Source organism: Rhea americana, unplaced genomic scaffold (genome assembly GCF_003343005.1).
Source record: "Rhea americana isolate MKP2758 unplaced genomic scaffold, rheAme1 scaffold_108, whole genome shotgun sequence".
In the NCBI taxonomy this organism is placed as follows: Eukaryota; Metazoa; Chordata; class Aves; order Rheiformes; family Rheidae; genus Rhea; species Rhea americana.
This window is the reverse complement of record NW_028185128.1, coordinates 1,292,517-1,311,311: the sequence shown is the minus strand read 5'-3', so window position 1 is coordinate 1,311,311 and position 18,795 is coordinate 1,292,517. Positions and strand designations below refer to the sequence as shown.

Genomic DNA, 18,795 nt, shown 5'->3' with positions numbered 1-18,795 from the left:
TATAAAGAAGTATGCCTTCCTACGCTAGTCAATGTTTTTACTAATGTGCATGATGAAACAAAGTGTACACTTCCAGAATCTACAAATGGACCAGTCTGGGTATTAGATTTCGCTACTGATAGTCTACCAAGCTCATTCTGAAGCCTACCAGAAAGGCATCAACAAACAGACAAACCTGTGTGCACTGTTTCACATCATTTTCATGGATATACACTTGAGAAATGACTGGGAGCATAACAACATAAAACAATGCATGGAGTGTAATTTCACTCTACTTAGCAGTAGGGAGGCCTGCAGTATGTTTAAGGTGCCTTATTTCAGTACAAGGAGACAAATTTGAGCGTATCCTGAGTAGGACAACAAGAGTCTTAAGATGCTAGAAAAGCATGCCTGCTTAGGAAAGCTGAAAGAGGTAGGCTGTTTAATCAAGAGTGACAAACTTGCAGAACGTGTAGAGAATAGATGGTCTTCAAATTACAGGAGGGCTGTACAGTCAAGACAAAAAAAAAAGAGAGAGAGAGAGAGAGAGAGAGAGAGAGAGAGAGAGAGAGAGAGAGAACCGAATTAAGCCTCCTCCCTACCCCAAAGCCACACACAACATGAATTTGATCCCCTTGAATCAGAGGAGAAAAGAAGACAGAATTATTAGGCTGAGATCACTTGGGATGGCCTCTTACAGCATGGATGTGTTCTCGTAGCTCTTGTTCATGAAAAGTTTCCAGTACAAATGACAGAAGCAGGACAGTATAAAAGCACATCGGAATAYAGTGAGACTATTTTTGAAGAACCATTTGATAAGAAAATCCAACGTCACCTACAAACACTGAAAACTGTGTATGTTTAAGACAGACTTAACTACTTTTTGAAAGACAAGCAGAGATTATTTCTATTAACTGAAAAATCCCCCATCATTCAAAATAGCAACTATAAAAGGAACAATCTCATAATATCTCTTCACATACTAATGAAAAAGGAATATTATCTAATGGACTGTTGTAGGAACTGACTAAGAAGTTTTATTCTATTTAAGAAGATCATGATTGGCTCACACATGCATTGCAGTCAAAGAGGGAAAAAACGGTGTGCCGAATGCAATTTTCTCTGAAAATAACTACTAATAATGACAATTAAAGAAGTAACACACCAAGTAATAGACATTGCCTTCATAGAGCATTAATACACTTCAGGATGCTTGATTTTTTTTTTTTAAGTTTTTATTAGAAGCTGAAAATAGTACATTTATAATGTTTCTGTATCTCTCAAAGAATGAACTTACCCTGATCATCTTTAAAGGTACTTGCACACAGAACTCAACTCCAGTAACACACTAAAATGACACCAACAGTATCCACAATTCAGTTGTGTTTAGCCAGAAGTGAATCCCCACAAAATTATGTCTACATTTGCATTAATAGTTACAATTATATTCATTTTAGTGGACTATGATTGACAATGAGAGGCTTCAGTATACATGGTTTTTTTTTAATCCAAACAGGATTTTCTACTTTGTTTTACTGTTGTTGAACAGATCACGTGGATGAAGTATTCAAACTGAAGTATTTTACCTGCTTTGTAACTGAAATCTGCTGATTCTTCAAGTTTGATAATAAATATTATTTCAGGAATATTTTTGTAAGAATAGTCCTTCTGGATGACATTCCCTACAACAAGCAAGATCAGATTCCTAAAAATGCTAATTCATTACTCTGTAAATTAGAAGAGTAAGCATTACTTCCTCCAAGCTCAAGACTGGTGCAGCCCTATGAGTAAGAAGTCCAGCAAAAGGGGCAGGAGACCTGCATGGGTGAACAAGGAGCTCCTCGCAAAACTCAGACAGAAGAAGAAAGTACACAGAATGTGGAAGAGGTAAAGGCTACTTGGGAGAATTACAGGAATGCTGTCAGAGTATGTAGAGATGCAGCAAGGAAGGCTAAGGCCCAGTTGGAATCGAGTCTGGCAAGGGATATCAAGGACAAYAGGAAGGGCTTCTTCAAATACATCAGCAGCAAGAGGAGGACTAGGGAAAACATGGGCCCACTACTGAATGGGGCGGGGGCCCTGGTGACAAGGGATACAGAGAAGGCAGAATTACTGAATGCCTTCTTTGCTTCAGTCTTCACTGCTAAGGGCAGCCCCCATGAATCCCAGAGCCTGGAGACCACGGAGAAAGTCTGGAAAAAGGAAGACTTTCATTTGGTTGAGGAGAATAAGATTAGAGATCTTCTGGGCAAGCTTGATGTTCACAAATCCATTGGCCCTTATAGGATGCACCCACAGGTACTGAGGCAGCTGGCAAACATTGTTGCCAGGCTGCTGTTCATCATCTTCAGCATCATCTAGCATCTCCATCATGGAGAACTGGAGAGCTGCCTGAGGACTGGAAGAAAGCCAATGTCACCCCAGTCTTCAGGAAGGGCAAGAAGGAGGATCCAGGCAACTATAGGTCAGTCAGCCCCACTTCCATTCCTGGAAAGGTGATGGAGCAGCTCAATCTGGATGTCTCTCCAGACATATGGAGGAAAAGGTGATCAGGAGGAGTCAGCATGGATTCACCAAGGGGAAATCCTGCTTAACCAATCCGATAGCCTTCTCTGATGGAATGACTGGCTGGGTAGATGAGGGGAGAGCAGTGGACGTTGTATGCCTTGACTTCAGCAAGGCTTTTGACRCTGTCTCCCAYRATATCCTCCTAGAGAAGCTCAGGAAGTGCAAGTCAGATAGATGAGCGGACAGTGAGGTAAACTGAGAACTGGCTGAAAGGCAGAGCTCAGAGGGTCGTCATCAGTGGCGTGGAGTCCAGCCGGAGGCCTGTGGCTAGTGGCATCCCCCAGGGCTCAGTCCTGGGTCCAATCCTGTTCAGCTTCTTCATCAATGACCTGGATGAGGGAACAGAGTGCATCCTCAGCAAGTTTGCTGATGATACCAAGCTGGGAGGAGTGGCTGACACACCTGAGGGCTGTGCTGCCATTCAGAGAGACCTGGACAGGCTGGAGAGCTGGGCAGAGAGGAACCTCCAGAGGTTCAACAAGGGCAAGTGCAGAGAATAACCCTAGGCACCAGTACAAGCTGGGGGCTGACCTGCTGGAGAGCAGCTCTGCAGAGWAGGACCTGGGAGTGCTGGTGGATGACARGTKGACCATGAGCCAGCAACGTGCCCTTGTGCCGAGAAGGCCAATGGGCTGCATTAGGAAGAGCGTTGCAAGCAGGTCGAGGGAGGTGATCCTGCCCCTCTACTCAGTCCTGGGGAGGCCTCATTTCGACTACTGTGTCCAGTTCTGGGCTCCCCATCACAAGAGAGACATGGAGCTACTGGAGAGTCCAGCGTAGGGCTACAAAGATGATCAGAGGGCTGGAGCACCTGCCCTACGAGGAAAGGCTCCGAGAGCTGGGCCTCTTCAGCCTGAGGAAGAGAAGACTCAGGGGGGATCTTATCAATGTGTGTAAGTATCTGAAGGAGGGGTGCCAAGGGGATGGGACTAAACTCAGTTTTCAGTTGTCCCATGTGACAGGACAAGAGGCAATGGGCAGAAATTGAAGCACAGGAAGTTCCGCTTGACCGTGAGGGGGAATTTCTTCACTGTGAGAGTGACGAAGCCCTGGCACAGGTTGCCCAGAGAGWTTKYGGAGTCTCCTTCTCTGGAGATCTTCAAGGCCGGGCTGGATGCAACCGTGTCTAACATGCTCTAGGAGGCCCTGCTGAGCAGGGAGGTTGGACTAGATGATCTCCAGAGGTCCYTTYCAACCTTACCAATTCTATGATTCTACCAAAAGTTGAATAAAGCTATTGTAATAAGATACTATGGCAAGTTTTAAGACCAGCATGAAGAAGTTTTCCTCAAAACTTATTCCATGGCAGCGGTTTCTGAATTTGCTTAACATACCATGTTCAAATTGCAACAGTAACCTCAGTTACAGATAGAAAAAAACAGAACATTAACAGATCATAGTATGATAATCACATGCAAGTTTACATGCCAGCTTCTTAGACATTACATCTCACCACTGTATTGCACCATCACTTTTAGCATTTTACATTACACCACACCACAGAAATTGTTTCATGAGGTATTCATCAGGCATCACATAAATTTTGCTTAAGCATCAAAAATTATTTCTTTGTAATGAACAATACAGGCTTGTAAAATTTTAAGTTGCATTTATAGCAATTATTGCAACATGATGTTGAAATGAAGAAGTTTGCGTAATCATACTGTTGAAAAACTTTACAGTTAAGGAATCTGCTCTAACAGAACTCCGCCAGACTAATACCACAGGAACCACCGTACTGGGTCAAACCAAACRTCCATCCTGTCCATAATTTGCCTCCTACAACAGCAATAGAAAATGCAATTTAAGGAGAGCATACAAGCCTGGCCACTTTTTGCAGCCTGTTCCCTTTCCAAACTCAAACAAACCACTACTGCTGGATTACACATATTAGATGATAAATCCCCATTTAGTCTCCTTTAGTGTCTGTTTACAGAATCACTGCCTGTGAATATGCCTGCTCCCCTCCTGAATACTCTGTTACCTGCATCCACAAACTCCTGTGGCAAGAAATTCTAGAATTTCATTATCTAGTATATTCAAATTAAAAAATATTTTCTTGTATCTCTTTTAAACCAGTCTCATACCGCTTTAGTGAATGCCTTGTAGTTCTCACACTGTGGGAATTGCTGACAGCTCAGCATTCATTTTAACCTCTGTCCTCCTGATCTTGCAATCCTTGATCGTATTTCCCTCCATCAAACAAAGACAACCAAGCATTTTTAATTTTCTTGTAAGGCATTTTGTAAGGCAGCCAGTATATTCTCAATCATTTCAGTCTCCTTCCTCTAGTTCCATGGCATCTTTCTTAAAATGCAGACACAAGAAATAAACACAGGGACTGAAGATGTGGGCACACCAGTGTTCTATATACCGGCAAAATGCTGCTTTGTTTTAGTCACCAGGCTCTTTCACGCTTCTGCGTGGGGCACAGTTGTTAATAACAAATCAAAAAGCCAAAAGCCAAGTTTCAAGAGTTTGGTTCAAAGGAAAAAAAAAAATCACCAGCCACTGATTTGAAGTCTTGTACTTTGACTASTGTGACCACTACAGCTCAGCGAAGATCTAGGTTAAACTGATTCTATTTGTCTTTAGTATATTATATACATTATATATGCATAATAGTGTGTGTATTATATACTATATAGTACATTAAATATATATGCAAACATATTATATTCAAATAAATGCCAGCTTGAACTTAGACAAGTGAATTACTATAAAATTATATCCAGAACTTCTGAACATCTAAGCTGTATTTCTGGAATTGAAATAGTGTCTCTCAAGTTTCTGCAGATTGACAAGCAATGGACTTGTCCACAGTCCACAATCCTGAAATGGAAAAAGACTGCATTCATAAAGTACAACCCAATTTTAACTGAGTTATGAAAGCCTGTAGGTAGGCAAACACCAAACACCTCACCTAACATTTTCTTTCTTTTTTTCCTCTTTTTTTTCCAGGGGGGGGGGGGGCAACGAGGCAGAGGAAGGTTTGAACTAACCTCTTTAATAAGCATTTCACTAAAGTAACAGCTAGAATTTAAATATTCTGCCCAAGTCAGGGTACGCCAGATACAGAGGAGTTATGGTCATTTTTGAGTACTTAATGTAGGACAGTCTGCCCACAGCTTASCAAAATGGTAAGGCCTTCTACTGTCTCCTGGAATGAAATGAGACAGGAACATCTCTAGCAGCCAGCCCTYATTTGCTAAAGGAACTTAGGATGATGATCACCACTAGAGCTTATTATGCCAAGGCAGAAGATTTTATCCTCATGTTCAATAACAGTAACAGCCTAATTTTTAGGAGCAGCTATTTTATAATGGAGAAAACTAATCAATAAGACAATTTTTTAGTTACTACCTGATACTCACATTTAAACTACACACAATCACATTTCTGGTCCCTTTGGAACTGTAATCTCCGATACTAAAATAGAGCTAGCTTTAAATCAAAGGTTTAGAGAAAACACAAGTCAGTTCTGCTAGAAAGCAGGGGGCCCAACAGCTAATGCACTGATAAATTCAAATAATGATCATTTAAATCTTAACTCATAGCTATGCACCAGTTATGATGCATCTACCTACTTGTAGATCACTAGAGATTGCCTTTTTTTTCCCTAGAGCTGTATTTGCAGACTGCTGTAACAGAAGCCTTTATGGCTCCTAATGCTAGCACAACTAGACTAAATGAGTTGCAACTAACTTTTCTGCAGTAAAAAGGAAGTTTACTAACTTTCAGTCAATTTATCCAAAGAAATCAACAGGAGGTAAAGAAGCTGCACAAATGTCATCAAAATTTGGTCTGAAGATTAGACAGACTTCACTGTTTTGCACAAGACACTAAGTACTGGAATTGCTTCTGGTTATGACAAGCTAAAATGTAAATCAGCAGTTCCAAAACATTTTGTAGCTGAGCTTCACTGTCACCACATGCTGATGTGTTTTGCTGCTCCAGTGGCCTCTCCCACTGGAATTTGCCAGCAGAAAGAAAACATTATCTAAAGTCAAGTAAGCTTGCTCAGGAAATACCACCTCCTCCCTGCAATATTTTTTACCCAAAACAGCATTTATCTGATCTGGAAGTTATTAACAGCATGTTCATATGCAAGAAACACAAGCAGTTTTCTTAAGTTACAGTAGTTAAATAATCCAGAAATTGTTTTTTTTAATCATTTGTTACTTAAGACAGAAAAAAACCCAAGGTTAAAGTAGTTAACTACTGCCGGGTCTTCCTCACAGCATCCTCTAAATCATATCTAAGTTCCGTTCTATGGTATATATTTTTTACTATTTCTTCGAATAGTAACATAATTTGGCTTACTATATTCACAGTACTTCCACAGTTAATGCCAAAAAGAGAACAGTTACCACAGTCAAGTCCTAGGCAGTCATATACTGTGCAGAATGGCAAAAAGCTTTAGGATCTCTTTCTTGAAATGAAAGATTGAGGAGATGTGAAAACAAAACAAGCTTAAAAATCACAGTATTCTATGTGAATGGATGTTATTCGAATAATATTCTCTTTGGAGTGCAGCCTTTATGAAAACATAGGGATATTACCAACAACAAGACTATGTACTTAGAAAGGAAGGCTACTTAATCTATTTTTCCTAGTTTAGTAACTTACCAGATTTTCTTTCAACAATTCTGTGTTTTCCACCTAATTATGTTAAAAAATGAGAGGGTATTCACCATGCAAGAAAAATTGAGTTCCAGCCTACTGGTTTTGGTTGCTTTCCTTGTTATTTGCAATTTAAAGGTGGCTCTGAAAATAATCTCATTGTGCCAAATTACTACACAAGTTTGGAAAATGTATTAAAAGGGAATGTTGCAAAACTTGTTATGCACACCATTCTGCATGTAAACAAGCATCACTGAAGATTAGTAACTAAGCTTCCAATACCAGCACCACAAAGTTCAGTCAAGAATGGTTTTCAACTGTGAAGATGAACATCTGTTCTGTTTAAAAAGGTAAGACTAGGTAGACCATACGCTTAAAAAAAATACGAGCATGTTAGTTCTATCAATTTAACATTAAACAATCACAAAAATCTGGCATTACTTTTTCCCTAATAAGCAAGTAGACAGAAGAAAATCACTTTTGTCCTGCTGCCTAAGAGCTTGCTAGGTGGGAAAGAGACTTTTAATAGAAAAGGCTATCAAAAACACTGGATGCCATCTGGATTACTTCTTTAGTTGGCTATTCCTGTAGTACCAAATATTTCACCTTAACGTGAACCAAAAATCTAAAAACATTAATCAAATACRTTAAGAGTACATGCCTGGAAGCTTCAGGAGGCTATGTAATGCATCCCTCTTCTTGAACTGAGATGAATCAGACAATAAAATGCTAGCTCCCTAAGCAGAAGTACAGAGTCCTTGCTTTCTTYGAATCTGCATCCTTTCTTTAGATCCCCCGTTTCCAAGGTTAAGATAGCTCTGGCGAATACTTTCCACAGGATTATGGGAGCAGGAGGAGACAAATTGTGAAGAGACAAATTGTTCTTGCAAAATCCATGGGAGAGACCGCAAAAGGATGAGTCTAGTCTATCACCTTTCTTGGTGGGGAAATCTAAGTGTCTCTCCCTCCTCTCTCCAGCTGTACTTGCTGTTATGAAAGGTCTGTCTTTCCAGTTTGAGTAGGATAGGCTAAGAATTATTCCTGACATGGAAGAAGTAGTCACTGTAATTATCTCAGTTTTAGAAACAAATCAAGCTTCAAGTTGTCCAAGCAGATATCAAATTTTAGTATCTTTAAGGTATTTAAGAAACAAAAAACAAAAAGATACTCAAAGTTATTTAAGAAACAAAACTCCATGATATTCAATAAAACTATTAAAGAAAAAGTGGCTTTTAAGTATTTCTATCAAGCTATGTATTTTGCTCTCTGTCAAACAGTGACCAAGTAGCTGATTTTGCAAACTGCAACACTTCAGACTGCACTGCACTTTGTCAAGTATTTCAGCTTCAGCTTCATTGCTATTATGAACAAATTGAGTTTCAGATGTTTTGGGTGTTCAGATGTTTGGGTTTCAGATGTTACCTGACCAGCAATAGCTAACATTACTCCAAGCATTTCATCTTGCACTTTGCTTTCCTGTACTAATAGAACACACACATTCCAAGTTTTACACACATTCACTATTCTTGACATTTAGGATAACAAAATTCAAGTGAAGGATAAAAATCCCTGAAGTACAGAACCAGTGATGCAGAGTAGAATTACTGAGGACAAACAACTAGGGAACCTCTATCCCTAAACTTCAATAAAAAATTTTGACTAATACAGTTTAAGAGTCMGCCTTAATTCAGCAATTGACATAGCTCCCTCAAGAGTGGGGCTATTAATACCCAGGATCCATATTTCTAAAGAGAAGTTTATGTATCCAAAACAGACTAGATCTTTGCAGGAAGTGAAGTGATTCAGTTAAAACTGCTACTACACAGACCAAGACTGATTTTAAGGTGTATAAACATCAGACATAAAAGCAGTGATTCGGAATTTCTCAGCAAAGAGAGATTTTGACTCTGAGACAGAATTGCCTTCCTCTGTAGTAGAAACTGCATTAAACAAAACATCTAGAGATGTGTGTCAGCCAGATCAGACTAAAAACTAGCCACTAAAAATACTAAGTTACACAGAAAAAGTGCTTTCACAAAAGCACTGTAAAAGACAAATCAGGATTCAGGGTAAGCCTCTGGAGGCTGACAGAACTATCTACTAAATAAGGAGGTACACTATTCTACCAGTCTTCATCACTTAAATTTGTTTTAGCTATTTCTATGACTTTAATTCTTTTAAGCTAGGCTTAAATTCAGTGACGCAAGTATTGCTTCCAGAGATACAAATTATGTCATCAGATATTCATCTGTATTCACACATTAGAAGTTAGCAGAAGTAATAATGTAGTAGTAGTATACAAATAACTCCTTGATAATTATGTAAGCTATATTATTAGCAAGTGTCTATGTTAGAAGAGTTGATATGAAAAGGGTCACCTGAGTATAACTCGTTGACTCAAATATTAAGACACTGGCATAGCCTCAATTAGCATTCAAGCATCAATTCTGGTAACACAATTCAAACCAACAATTCAACATAAAGTGAGCTTACTTCAAAAGCTACTGAAAGACAAACTACTAGCAGCAGACAGCAATGCACACTCATACACAGACTTGGATAACAAGTACAACAAACTACTACTTTTGGCCAGCAGACAAATACACTTTATGTCAAAGAATGAAAACTCTGAATTACTGCCTTGCCTACTAAGCCAGATGCACTTTGAGGAGCTAATTACAATTTCCACCCCCCACCCCCCCCAAAAAAAAAAAAAAAAAAAAAAGTACAATTTGATGGTGCACTACAAGATGAGCCACAGCAAGAGGGAGAGAGAAAATCCAAGAGATTAGAAGACAGAAACCTATTGCAGCATTGAAGCCACTACCAGAGAGTTAAGATTAAGGTCTAAGGGAACTGTTCCCAAAATCCAAGTTCTTCAGTTCTATTGAATTTCATATATAACGTAACAATTTACAAGTCGATTTTCATTGACATGCTACCTATACAACTCTACAAGTACAAACTTAAGCACAGAAACCCTGAGAAATAAGGCAAGTTTTGTACTATTCTAGAAAACTGAGAAATAAAGAAAGATTCTAGAAAGGCAATAGCATACATACAAACCAATAACCGAGAGTATCTCTTCTGGTCACTTTAATGGTAATCCAGAAAAATTCATAGCTTTGCTTTGTAAAACCTCTGTAAAAACAGAGACCCTTGACGCCCAGAAGTCTAATGCAATTATTAAATTTCTGTCAAACAGGAAGTTTTGTTAGAATGAGTTTGCCATCATAAATTGTGCTTTCAAATTCTCTTTATCACATCTCAAACTGTGAGTCACTTCTTTTCCAGACACGACACTACTGAAACTGATTTTTTCTACTGCAGCAATAATAGTATTTCAATTCTAATAGCCCTTGCACAGTGACAGAGAAAAAACAAGTTCAGTAAAACCTCAAATTTAGAGTCAGTGCACTGCACCAGAAGTCTGAAAGTCTAAGTTGGGTCCCAACTATCCAATTTCCTGTTACATTTTACTCTAAAATCCTAGTTCATTTTCACCTAGTTCATTTTTAGTAGCGGGGTTTTATACTGCTGTGAGGATAAGAAAGATAAGACTGCACGATCCATACCACCTTAGTGGTTCAAGAAGAGCTGGGAGGTGCAAAGAAACAAACTATGTTTGTGYAGTGTTAACACTGGTAGCCTTGTAAGCTCTTTAAGTTTTACTGAAGGTATTTCCCCCCCCCCCAAACTCATTACGATTCAGCAAGTTTGAGGTTACAAGGCTATACCAATTAAGTTCCTACTTTGCTGGTAGAGCAGCTACAAGAAAGAAATGCTGAAGTTCATTTTTGTACAGTACAGCGTGAGACAATACAGTTGTACTTCAGGCACTGGAACAAGTTGCCCAGAGAGGTTGTGGAGTCTCCTTCTCGAGATATTCAAGGCCTGCCTGGATGCAACCCTGTCCAACATGCTCTAGGTGACCCTGCTGAGCAGGGAGGTTGGACTAGATGATCTCCAGAGGTCCCTTCCAACCTGACTGATTCTATGATTTCTGAACAACAATCACAACTAGAAGGTGCTGTTTTGTAAAATTATGGTACATGCGGTAAATCCTCAAAGATCTAGTTTTCTTGCTGCGATGGATGTACACCAACTCTCCCAATACTTTTTACTGTGGATTTAAGAATACATATATCCTATAAAATTCTGAAGAACTCATTCATAGCTGTCTCTGGGTAAGACTAATTCTACGTAATTTCATGCATTTTTAAGAGTTACACATCATACCATCATTTTGGTCTTACTTCATTCAGGCATATCCAAAGGCCAGATGATCTCTTTCATTTAGGGGACCGGGATTTTTCATTGAAAGAACGCTCTATGAGAACTAATGTTATCCACGCAAATCAAATGCTAGAAGATGCAATAAGAAATGTGGTAATGTAAAAAGAAAAAAAAGTGTGGTAAGACARAAAATGTATGTTATAACCAAAGTACTTTTTTGTTCTTGTTAAACTACTGTTTGATGTGAATTGGTGGTAAGGTAGTCAAACATTTTCTTGTTAATAGGTAATCACAGAGTTGCTCTGGCATGATATTACTTCAATATTTTTCATGGTTTTACTGATGTACTCTTCCTAGAACAGGAAGATTTGTTCAAAGCCCAGAAAAATACTGGCATATATTGAGACTCTTTTATTTGGTGTACAAATGCCCCAAAAAATCTGACACCTCACAAAACAACTACTCAGTATGACATTGATAGATTCATAGACAATATAGAATCACAGAATAATTTAGGTTGGACAGGAACTCTCAGGGTCCTCTGGTCCAATCCCCTACCTGAAGCAGGCCTAATTTTATGATTAGATGCCTGGTGTAAAAACAGAAATCTTTCCTCTGAGTGCTTTAAACAGAACTCCAGTCACCACTCTACCACTCCTCCTGCTGCAGGTAGAAAAAACAGGAGTACAGCTACTCCAAAAAAATACCTTAAGTAGATACTTCAGTGATAGGAAAAAGGAAAAGAAAAAAGGAAAACAAAAAAAGGAAAACACAGTTAGACTTACTCCTCAAAAAGCAAGCAAAGCCAAGGAACTAGTATCAAAACAAGAACAAAATAGTAGTACGAATTGTCAAAAAGAAAAGCAAGTATTTTAATGAATGCAGTAATGTCACAGCGAGTCTGAAACAGAATTTTGTTAAAGCACCAGAGATTTCATTGAATTGCTTGAATTTTGGTATACATCTAGAGCAAAATTATCCAGATGCTGTAACATAATCATTTCATCAGAAATGGACTGCATGGAAGCACACATGTAGGCTTTCAGCTATTTTCATCAAAGAATTTAACAGTTGCACATTCTTCTCACAAAGGCCAAAGAATGGAAGTCACAAAGCAAGTTTTATATGCTTCAAATATAAGACAACTTCACTCATTTGCTTACATAAGAGTCTTCTTTTCCTGCGGAAAAGAATGGGGGGGAAATGAACAGATGCTGACATTCAGAATGATTTGGATCTTCAGATATTTAATGACAGAATGACGAACTACCTATTTTTTTTCCTTCCTGTGAACTGGGTTTGCAATAGAAAGGAAAAAAAAAAAAACTCTCTCTCTAATTAAAGAACCTATTTTGCTTGGGAATAAAGAGTCCTAGGCACAATTTAGTCTGTGTGGAATGCACGGTACTGTAATTTTACTTGTACTCCATTATCCTGAAAAACTTCTAGTGAAATAGTCTTCCTTTGTAGACTTCTCTTTATTATGAGCGACCGAGCTCCTTGCTCCAAACAATGATTTTTAAGGCATGAAGCACCAATAAAAATGTTGCATTTAATTTGGCAGACAATCAAAATGGTTTTCATTTGATATATTGTCCTAGTTTTGCTATTGAAAAATTAAAGTACAGAAAACGGAAGCAACTTGTTGATGATAGAACAGTTAACAACAGACAACATGGAATCAGGGTCATTACCCATGACACTGAACGTTGTCAGGAGGTCATGGGATAAAGGCCACCACCACATAATAGCACAATTAAGATAAGTGAGACCTTGTCTATATGTAACTAACAAACTCATCAGAAGGCTTTCGTATGTGCTGGGAAAACGAAGTACAGATCATTGAACTTGCAAGGCTTACCCAAAAGCTCTGGACTATGCATGCCCTGCTCTTATGATTCAGGTATGTACAGGAAAGAAACAAAGAGGCACAGATATACTTAAAAACTTTACATCCTTCTAATGCATTTGGGTCAGGAGACCAGAGGGTGATAGCAACCCCAGTAACAACAAGGGGGTTGAACGGGGGCAAGTCAAAGAAATTGGCCTGYAGTGACATAGCAAATGAGGCTACTGGCAGCTTATGCTGATCATGTAAGTTAGAAAGCAATATATTGTGAGAACAATAGCTCCTTGTGGGGAACACATCCACAAACCACCACTGCTACAGAAAGCTGAGCTGAAGGTGGAACTGCTACACATAAATGTCTGAGTCTTGGCTGGCACTCTGACATCTCTACCAGCTGCAGTGAGTGGCCCATGACCAGCACAATGAACTTGGGGGAACAACTGGACTGGAGTGAGTTAGAGAGAGTGAGATAGAGTAGATATTACTATCCACCTCCGCTACCCTCTCTTCTTAGTAAATAAATTTAAATTTTGATGTCACTCAGTGGTACGCTTCTGTCCTTGTGCTTTCCTCACCACTCTATTTCCCCCACAATACAGGAAATAAAATCTAAGGACTTAAGTATTTTCAGTCAGTCCTAATGATGCAGAGGAAGGAGGAGGTGTCAGCTGGCTGTTTTGGAGTCAGGAGTAGTGAGTCCACTAACTGATATTACACCAAGGTTGTATCCTACTAAGTTGGATACTTGTAGTTTTCCCTGATACACAGTAAGGTGACCAAGTGCCTTTGTCCATGGCTGAGAACAGAAGTAGAATGGGAAGAACAGAGTCTTTATAATTAATTGCTCAATCTGTTCCTTTCTACAGAGGACAGAAAATACTTCTCTAATTAAGGATAATATCAGAGCAATATTAGTCTGTCTTAGAAAGGCATTTGCTTTTAAGTCTGGTAGCTAAATCTGAGTTGGAAATATTTCTAAGAAACTCTGGAAATGGAGTCAATTAAAAAAAAGAAAACGGGATATACTGCTCAAGTTAAACTTGTGAATATTCCAAAACTATCACTCTGGCAACTCAAAAGATTTTACAGTTTAAATTATAAGCAGTCTCTTCCTAACATGCTAGGGACCTCTCTCCCCATTAAAACTACAAGATCTAGGACCAACTGCTGCTTAAATGCATGGACCTGCACAGCTCTGCCTTTGGTGCACTAAATCATCAACTTCACAATGTTCTCCTCTCCAGCTTTAACTAATCAAACCTAAGAACAGAGAGAAATAACATTAATAGAGCAGCAATTCTACTTCTAATCAGATTAGTGAAACAATCGATTAATATTTCTATTTGCAAAATTACATTGTGAGTTTGAAGAATGATACAGTCTTCGTGTTACTTTATTTACCATTAATTGATAAATAAACAAAGGGAGTGAACTCCAGCATACTTCTATCCCCAGCTTTTGATTAATCTTTAAGAAAAAGTTTTAGTTTTAATATTGCATACATCACTGCAACATTAGATGTGATAATATTTAGCATTTGTGAATTAAAATGCACTTCTCCACTGGTTCTTACAGCATCCTTGTAAGTAACAATGAGATGGCAGTGTAGTTAAGAAATTCCTGCTCACAGTTAAGCTGTCCTAGTCAGCACTGTTCCTTAAGTTAAAATACCTAAGTTGCAGACTACTCAGATATAGAGAACATATTGTAATGTGATTAGGTAAAATTAGGGATAAATTGCCCAAAGTGAATCGGGACTGTAACATTAATTTCTTTACATATCTAGAACAGTTTAACTCATTAGCTAGTTTATTTAACAACATGTTATCTTTAATGCTCTTTACATATATATATATATGTATCTGTATGTATGTATATATGTATGTATATATGAAGATGCAAGTCAAACACTAATACCCAACTTTCAGCTGCTGGTAGGCAGTGAAAAAGTGTTATCTGTTCTCTACTTTTCTATACTCTCATAACATGAATAAAGAAGAAGAAAGGGAGAATTGACTTGCCTTCCACTTTCAGTATTTTCTTCTCAATGAATAACTCTTACTGACTCTCAGTCCTTCTAGTCCACACCTCCTTTCAATTAAAAACTATTTTGCAGCTCAGAGAGAGGAGTAAGTGGTTCCACTTTAAAGAATCTTTACACCTAATTTGTTGTTCGTAAAAAGCTTAGTGTAAAACGTCTTGCAAGTCAACAAGCACTGATCTAGACCACTTTTTGAGTTTTCATCAATGAGCAGCAGAATCAAATAAACAATTCTGACAAGTTCCACTGCTTCCCAAAGAGGCTTTTCAAACCAGTTTCACTAGGCATAAAGTGAGAGCCTAGTTTTACATTTGGAATATTTCTGAATCCATTCCTTCCTGCTTTCTTCCCTCCCTCCTTCCCCAAAAGTAAGTAAATCACAGAAGATTTAACTTCTGCAGACTTGTTGGGTTACAGGGCTAATCTATCAGCCCACAGTAAGGGCTTTTAACCAGTTCTACAATTCAAAATCGGTATCAAGATACTGCCAGAGAAAAGCATATTTGTCTTCGCTTCATTAGTGGAGCACAAATGTTTTGGCTTCTGCATGAAAATTACCCCTTTCCCTTAGGAAATACATTTCTGTTAATGCTACTGCTTCCCCTGTAACTAACTCTGCTTCTTCCCCTGCAACCCTGCAACACTTCTCCTGATTATTTAGAATGCAAATCACACTCAAGAGAATTCAGAAGTGTGGTCAACGGTATACGGCAAGTGCCAATAACAGATTTTATTAAGTTGTCATTACCCAACCTGGAACATCACATTGCCCAAAATTACAAACAAGTAAATGTTTAACAAGTATGTTTTGCTTCTTCCTTCTGCAACAACCTTAAAACCACTTATATGTTTCTTTTTATTTTCTCACTGTATCACTAGGTAATTTATTTTGCCACTATGAGTGCAATTAACTCCCCTCCCCCAACACCAACTTTATTCTTCATTTAAATCAATTTTGTCACCTTTTTAAAAAGCAGAATTTATTAAGTTAAGGCTAGTTTCAAATATGCATTCACCATCAGTGTATAATCATACTTCGATGTCTGTAATATTCTGAACTCACAAGATCTGTGTATTGATACAAGTTACTTCAGTTCAGTTTCTTTTCTTTAAGCCTCCGATTTGACACTTAAATTCTAACTTTTCATCTTGTTTAAGACAGCCCATTTAAGACAATTAACCTTGCAGATGAAATAGTGATGTTACAGAAGACAACAGGAAAATTCTACTGGCAGAATACCACAAGCAGCAGAGAGCAGCAAAGGAAGAGATGAAATTTACCTGCAGTTTAGAGCGGATTAACTTAATTTTTCTAGCAAGAGGGCCTAAACCCTCTCAGAAAAGGTCAGAGTTGAGTCAATTTCAGGATAACGGGGAATTCAATTTATTCTGTTAAGTAAGGTAATAGCACTGTGGATTAAAGAATCTGTGGGGCACCTTCTTTTATTTTGAAGGTTTAAACAGGTACATTATTACATGGCTTGGATAGTACTGTATGGATAGGGCTACTAACATATGCGTAGTTCACTTTTTAGTGAACAAAAAGAAACAAGGTTACTGATGCTTACTCCACAAATTCATTATGCTCATCTCAGTCACTTGTAGACTATCAGCGAGACACAAATCCTGAACGTTTTAGTTTCCCACCTTTAAACYATCTTTTGGCAGCACAAAAGCAGTGACAGGTAATTACAATACTGCAAAGCTTCTCTCAAGAGCAAGACAGAAAAAAAAACCCATGAAGCCTGGAATTTTTCAATTCCACAGGGTACAGCAGAACAACAATGAAACAGAGCTCAGCTCAGGTCTCTCTTTAGATCTGCATTTGGCTGCTGTGAACTGTTGGTGCACTAGTAACCCTTTACAAAATACATGCATTAACTTGAGATAATGGGGAGTGAGCAGCAATACCTCACATCGTTGACACAACCTGAACTGACACATACAACAACTGCAACAGCCAGGCCACCCCTCCCAACAAAAATCAGAGCCTTGTCCCCCTCAAATGCATACCTGGTTTCCACAGTATGTCCTAATGGTTCCAGCAGCAGAACCAAACGTCACTTTTGTGAGATACACTGATTTCCTTTTCAGAATACAAAAGGATACAGCCTTAATGCTCCAGTCTGAGTCCCGATGGCCAGTATTTTCTGAACAGGATCAAATGCCAAGGCTGAAGGTTGATAGGGGAAACCGTGGCGTACAGTCTAACAAGTCAGAGCATTGCAGTAATGATGGGACAAGCAGCAGACCAAAAATAAATAAAAATCAATATCATACGTTAGGGAATAGGATTCAGTTTTAATCACAGTTAAGAAAGGAACTATAAAGCATTTTAACAACAGACTGGGAATCAGAATGCTCTTACATGAACTGATTATAAAGGATTGTTTTAGTCATAATCTAGTCATTCATTCTTGAGCATTAGATAACAGTCATAAATATTGAAACTTAATTCAAATCTTACATTTCTTCTGTGCAAAGACCTATCAGTGCTGCATTTTATTTTTTCATCCACATCATCTCTCACTACTCCAGTTTTCAGCTCTACCAAAGGCACTAAACAAATAAAATCTGAGATGTTCTAGGAAGTTTGGTAACAAAGCCAGAAATGTCATTATAACTATTATAAATCACTAGACCTGCTTTTTAGAGAACCACTTCAAATTCACTCCAACAGGCCCACATGACAATGCAACCTCTCCCAGCACCTTAAGAAAAACATAAACAAAAACCCAGCCTCCACAGAACACATCTCTTCACCTCTCCTCCCTTCAAAAAAACCCAACCGCTCACAAAAGAAACCAAAGCAAAAGCCCTTTGACCAAGGGATTCTTTTTAATTTGAAGCTATCGGCGTGTTTAGCTTTTTGGTTAGCCAAAACTAGGTTTTCAATTTCAAAACCTTTAGTTTAAAATAACTTTATTTTAGCACCTCATAAACGCAAAGGTAGCTTCTGATATACTCCTTTTACTTTGAAGAAGTTGCAGACGTGTCCCATCACTCTCAGTGTTTTACAGTAAACAAGACGCAACTAATAGCTCTGCTCGTTCCCACATCCCTCACAAACAACTTGTAAAAGCGGCAGAAATGCCTGCAATACTAGATAAAGCAAGGAGAAGAAACCACAGAACAAGCTCAGCCGTATCAAGCTAGGCCACGGGCGCACTGCAAGGATAAAAACGGGTATTGATATTCAAATCAGCTTTTATTCCTCGTGGTGGATTAATTCGCTGCATCATTTTCTGAGGTGTGCAGGCACTAACCGCAGTTACTGTATCACGCACAACCCAAAAGGAAAAGGAAAAGGGAACTTTTCTCCGTCTCCGGGGAGGGGCTGCAACAGCAGCGTCGGGGCGACCTGGGAGCCCGCTGCAGCGAGACCGCCACAAGCAAACGGCTACAGCCTTTTCCAGGCGCAAGAGGCACCGGCGCGGCCGCCCCCCGCCGCGGCGCACAGCGGCGCATCCCCCGCGCCCACGACCGGCTGCCGGCGGCG

General features: G+C 38.9%; 1 protein-coding gene across 1 annotated transcript in view; it reads right to left on the bottom strand.

Moving 5' to 3' along the window:
- The window catches only part of STXBP5 (syntaxin binding protein 5), a 241,811-nt gene that overhangs the window by 103,282 nt on the left and 119,734 nt on the right, over positions 1–18,795 (bottom strand). The window contains exon 2 of the mRNA XM_085310828.1: positions 17,406–17,503. Coding sequence (XP_085166954.1) covers positions 17,406–17,503 — 98 coding nt within the window. The remainder of the gene's footprint in view (positions 1–17,405; positions 17,504–18,795) is intronic.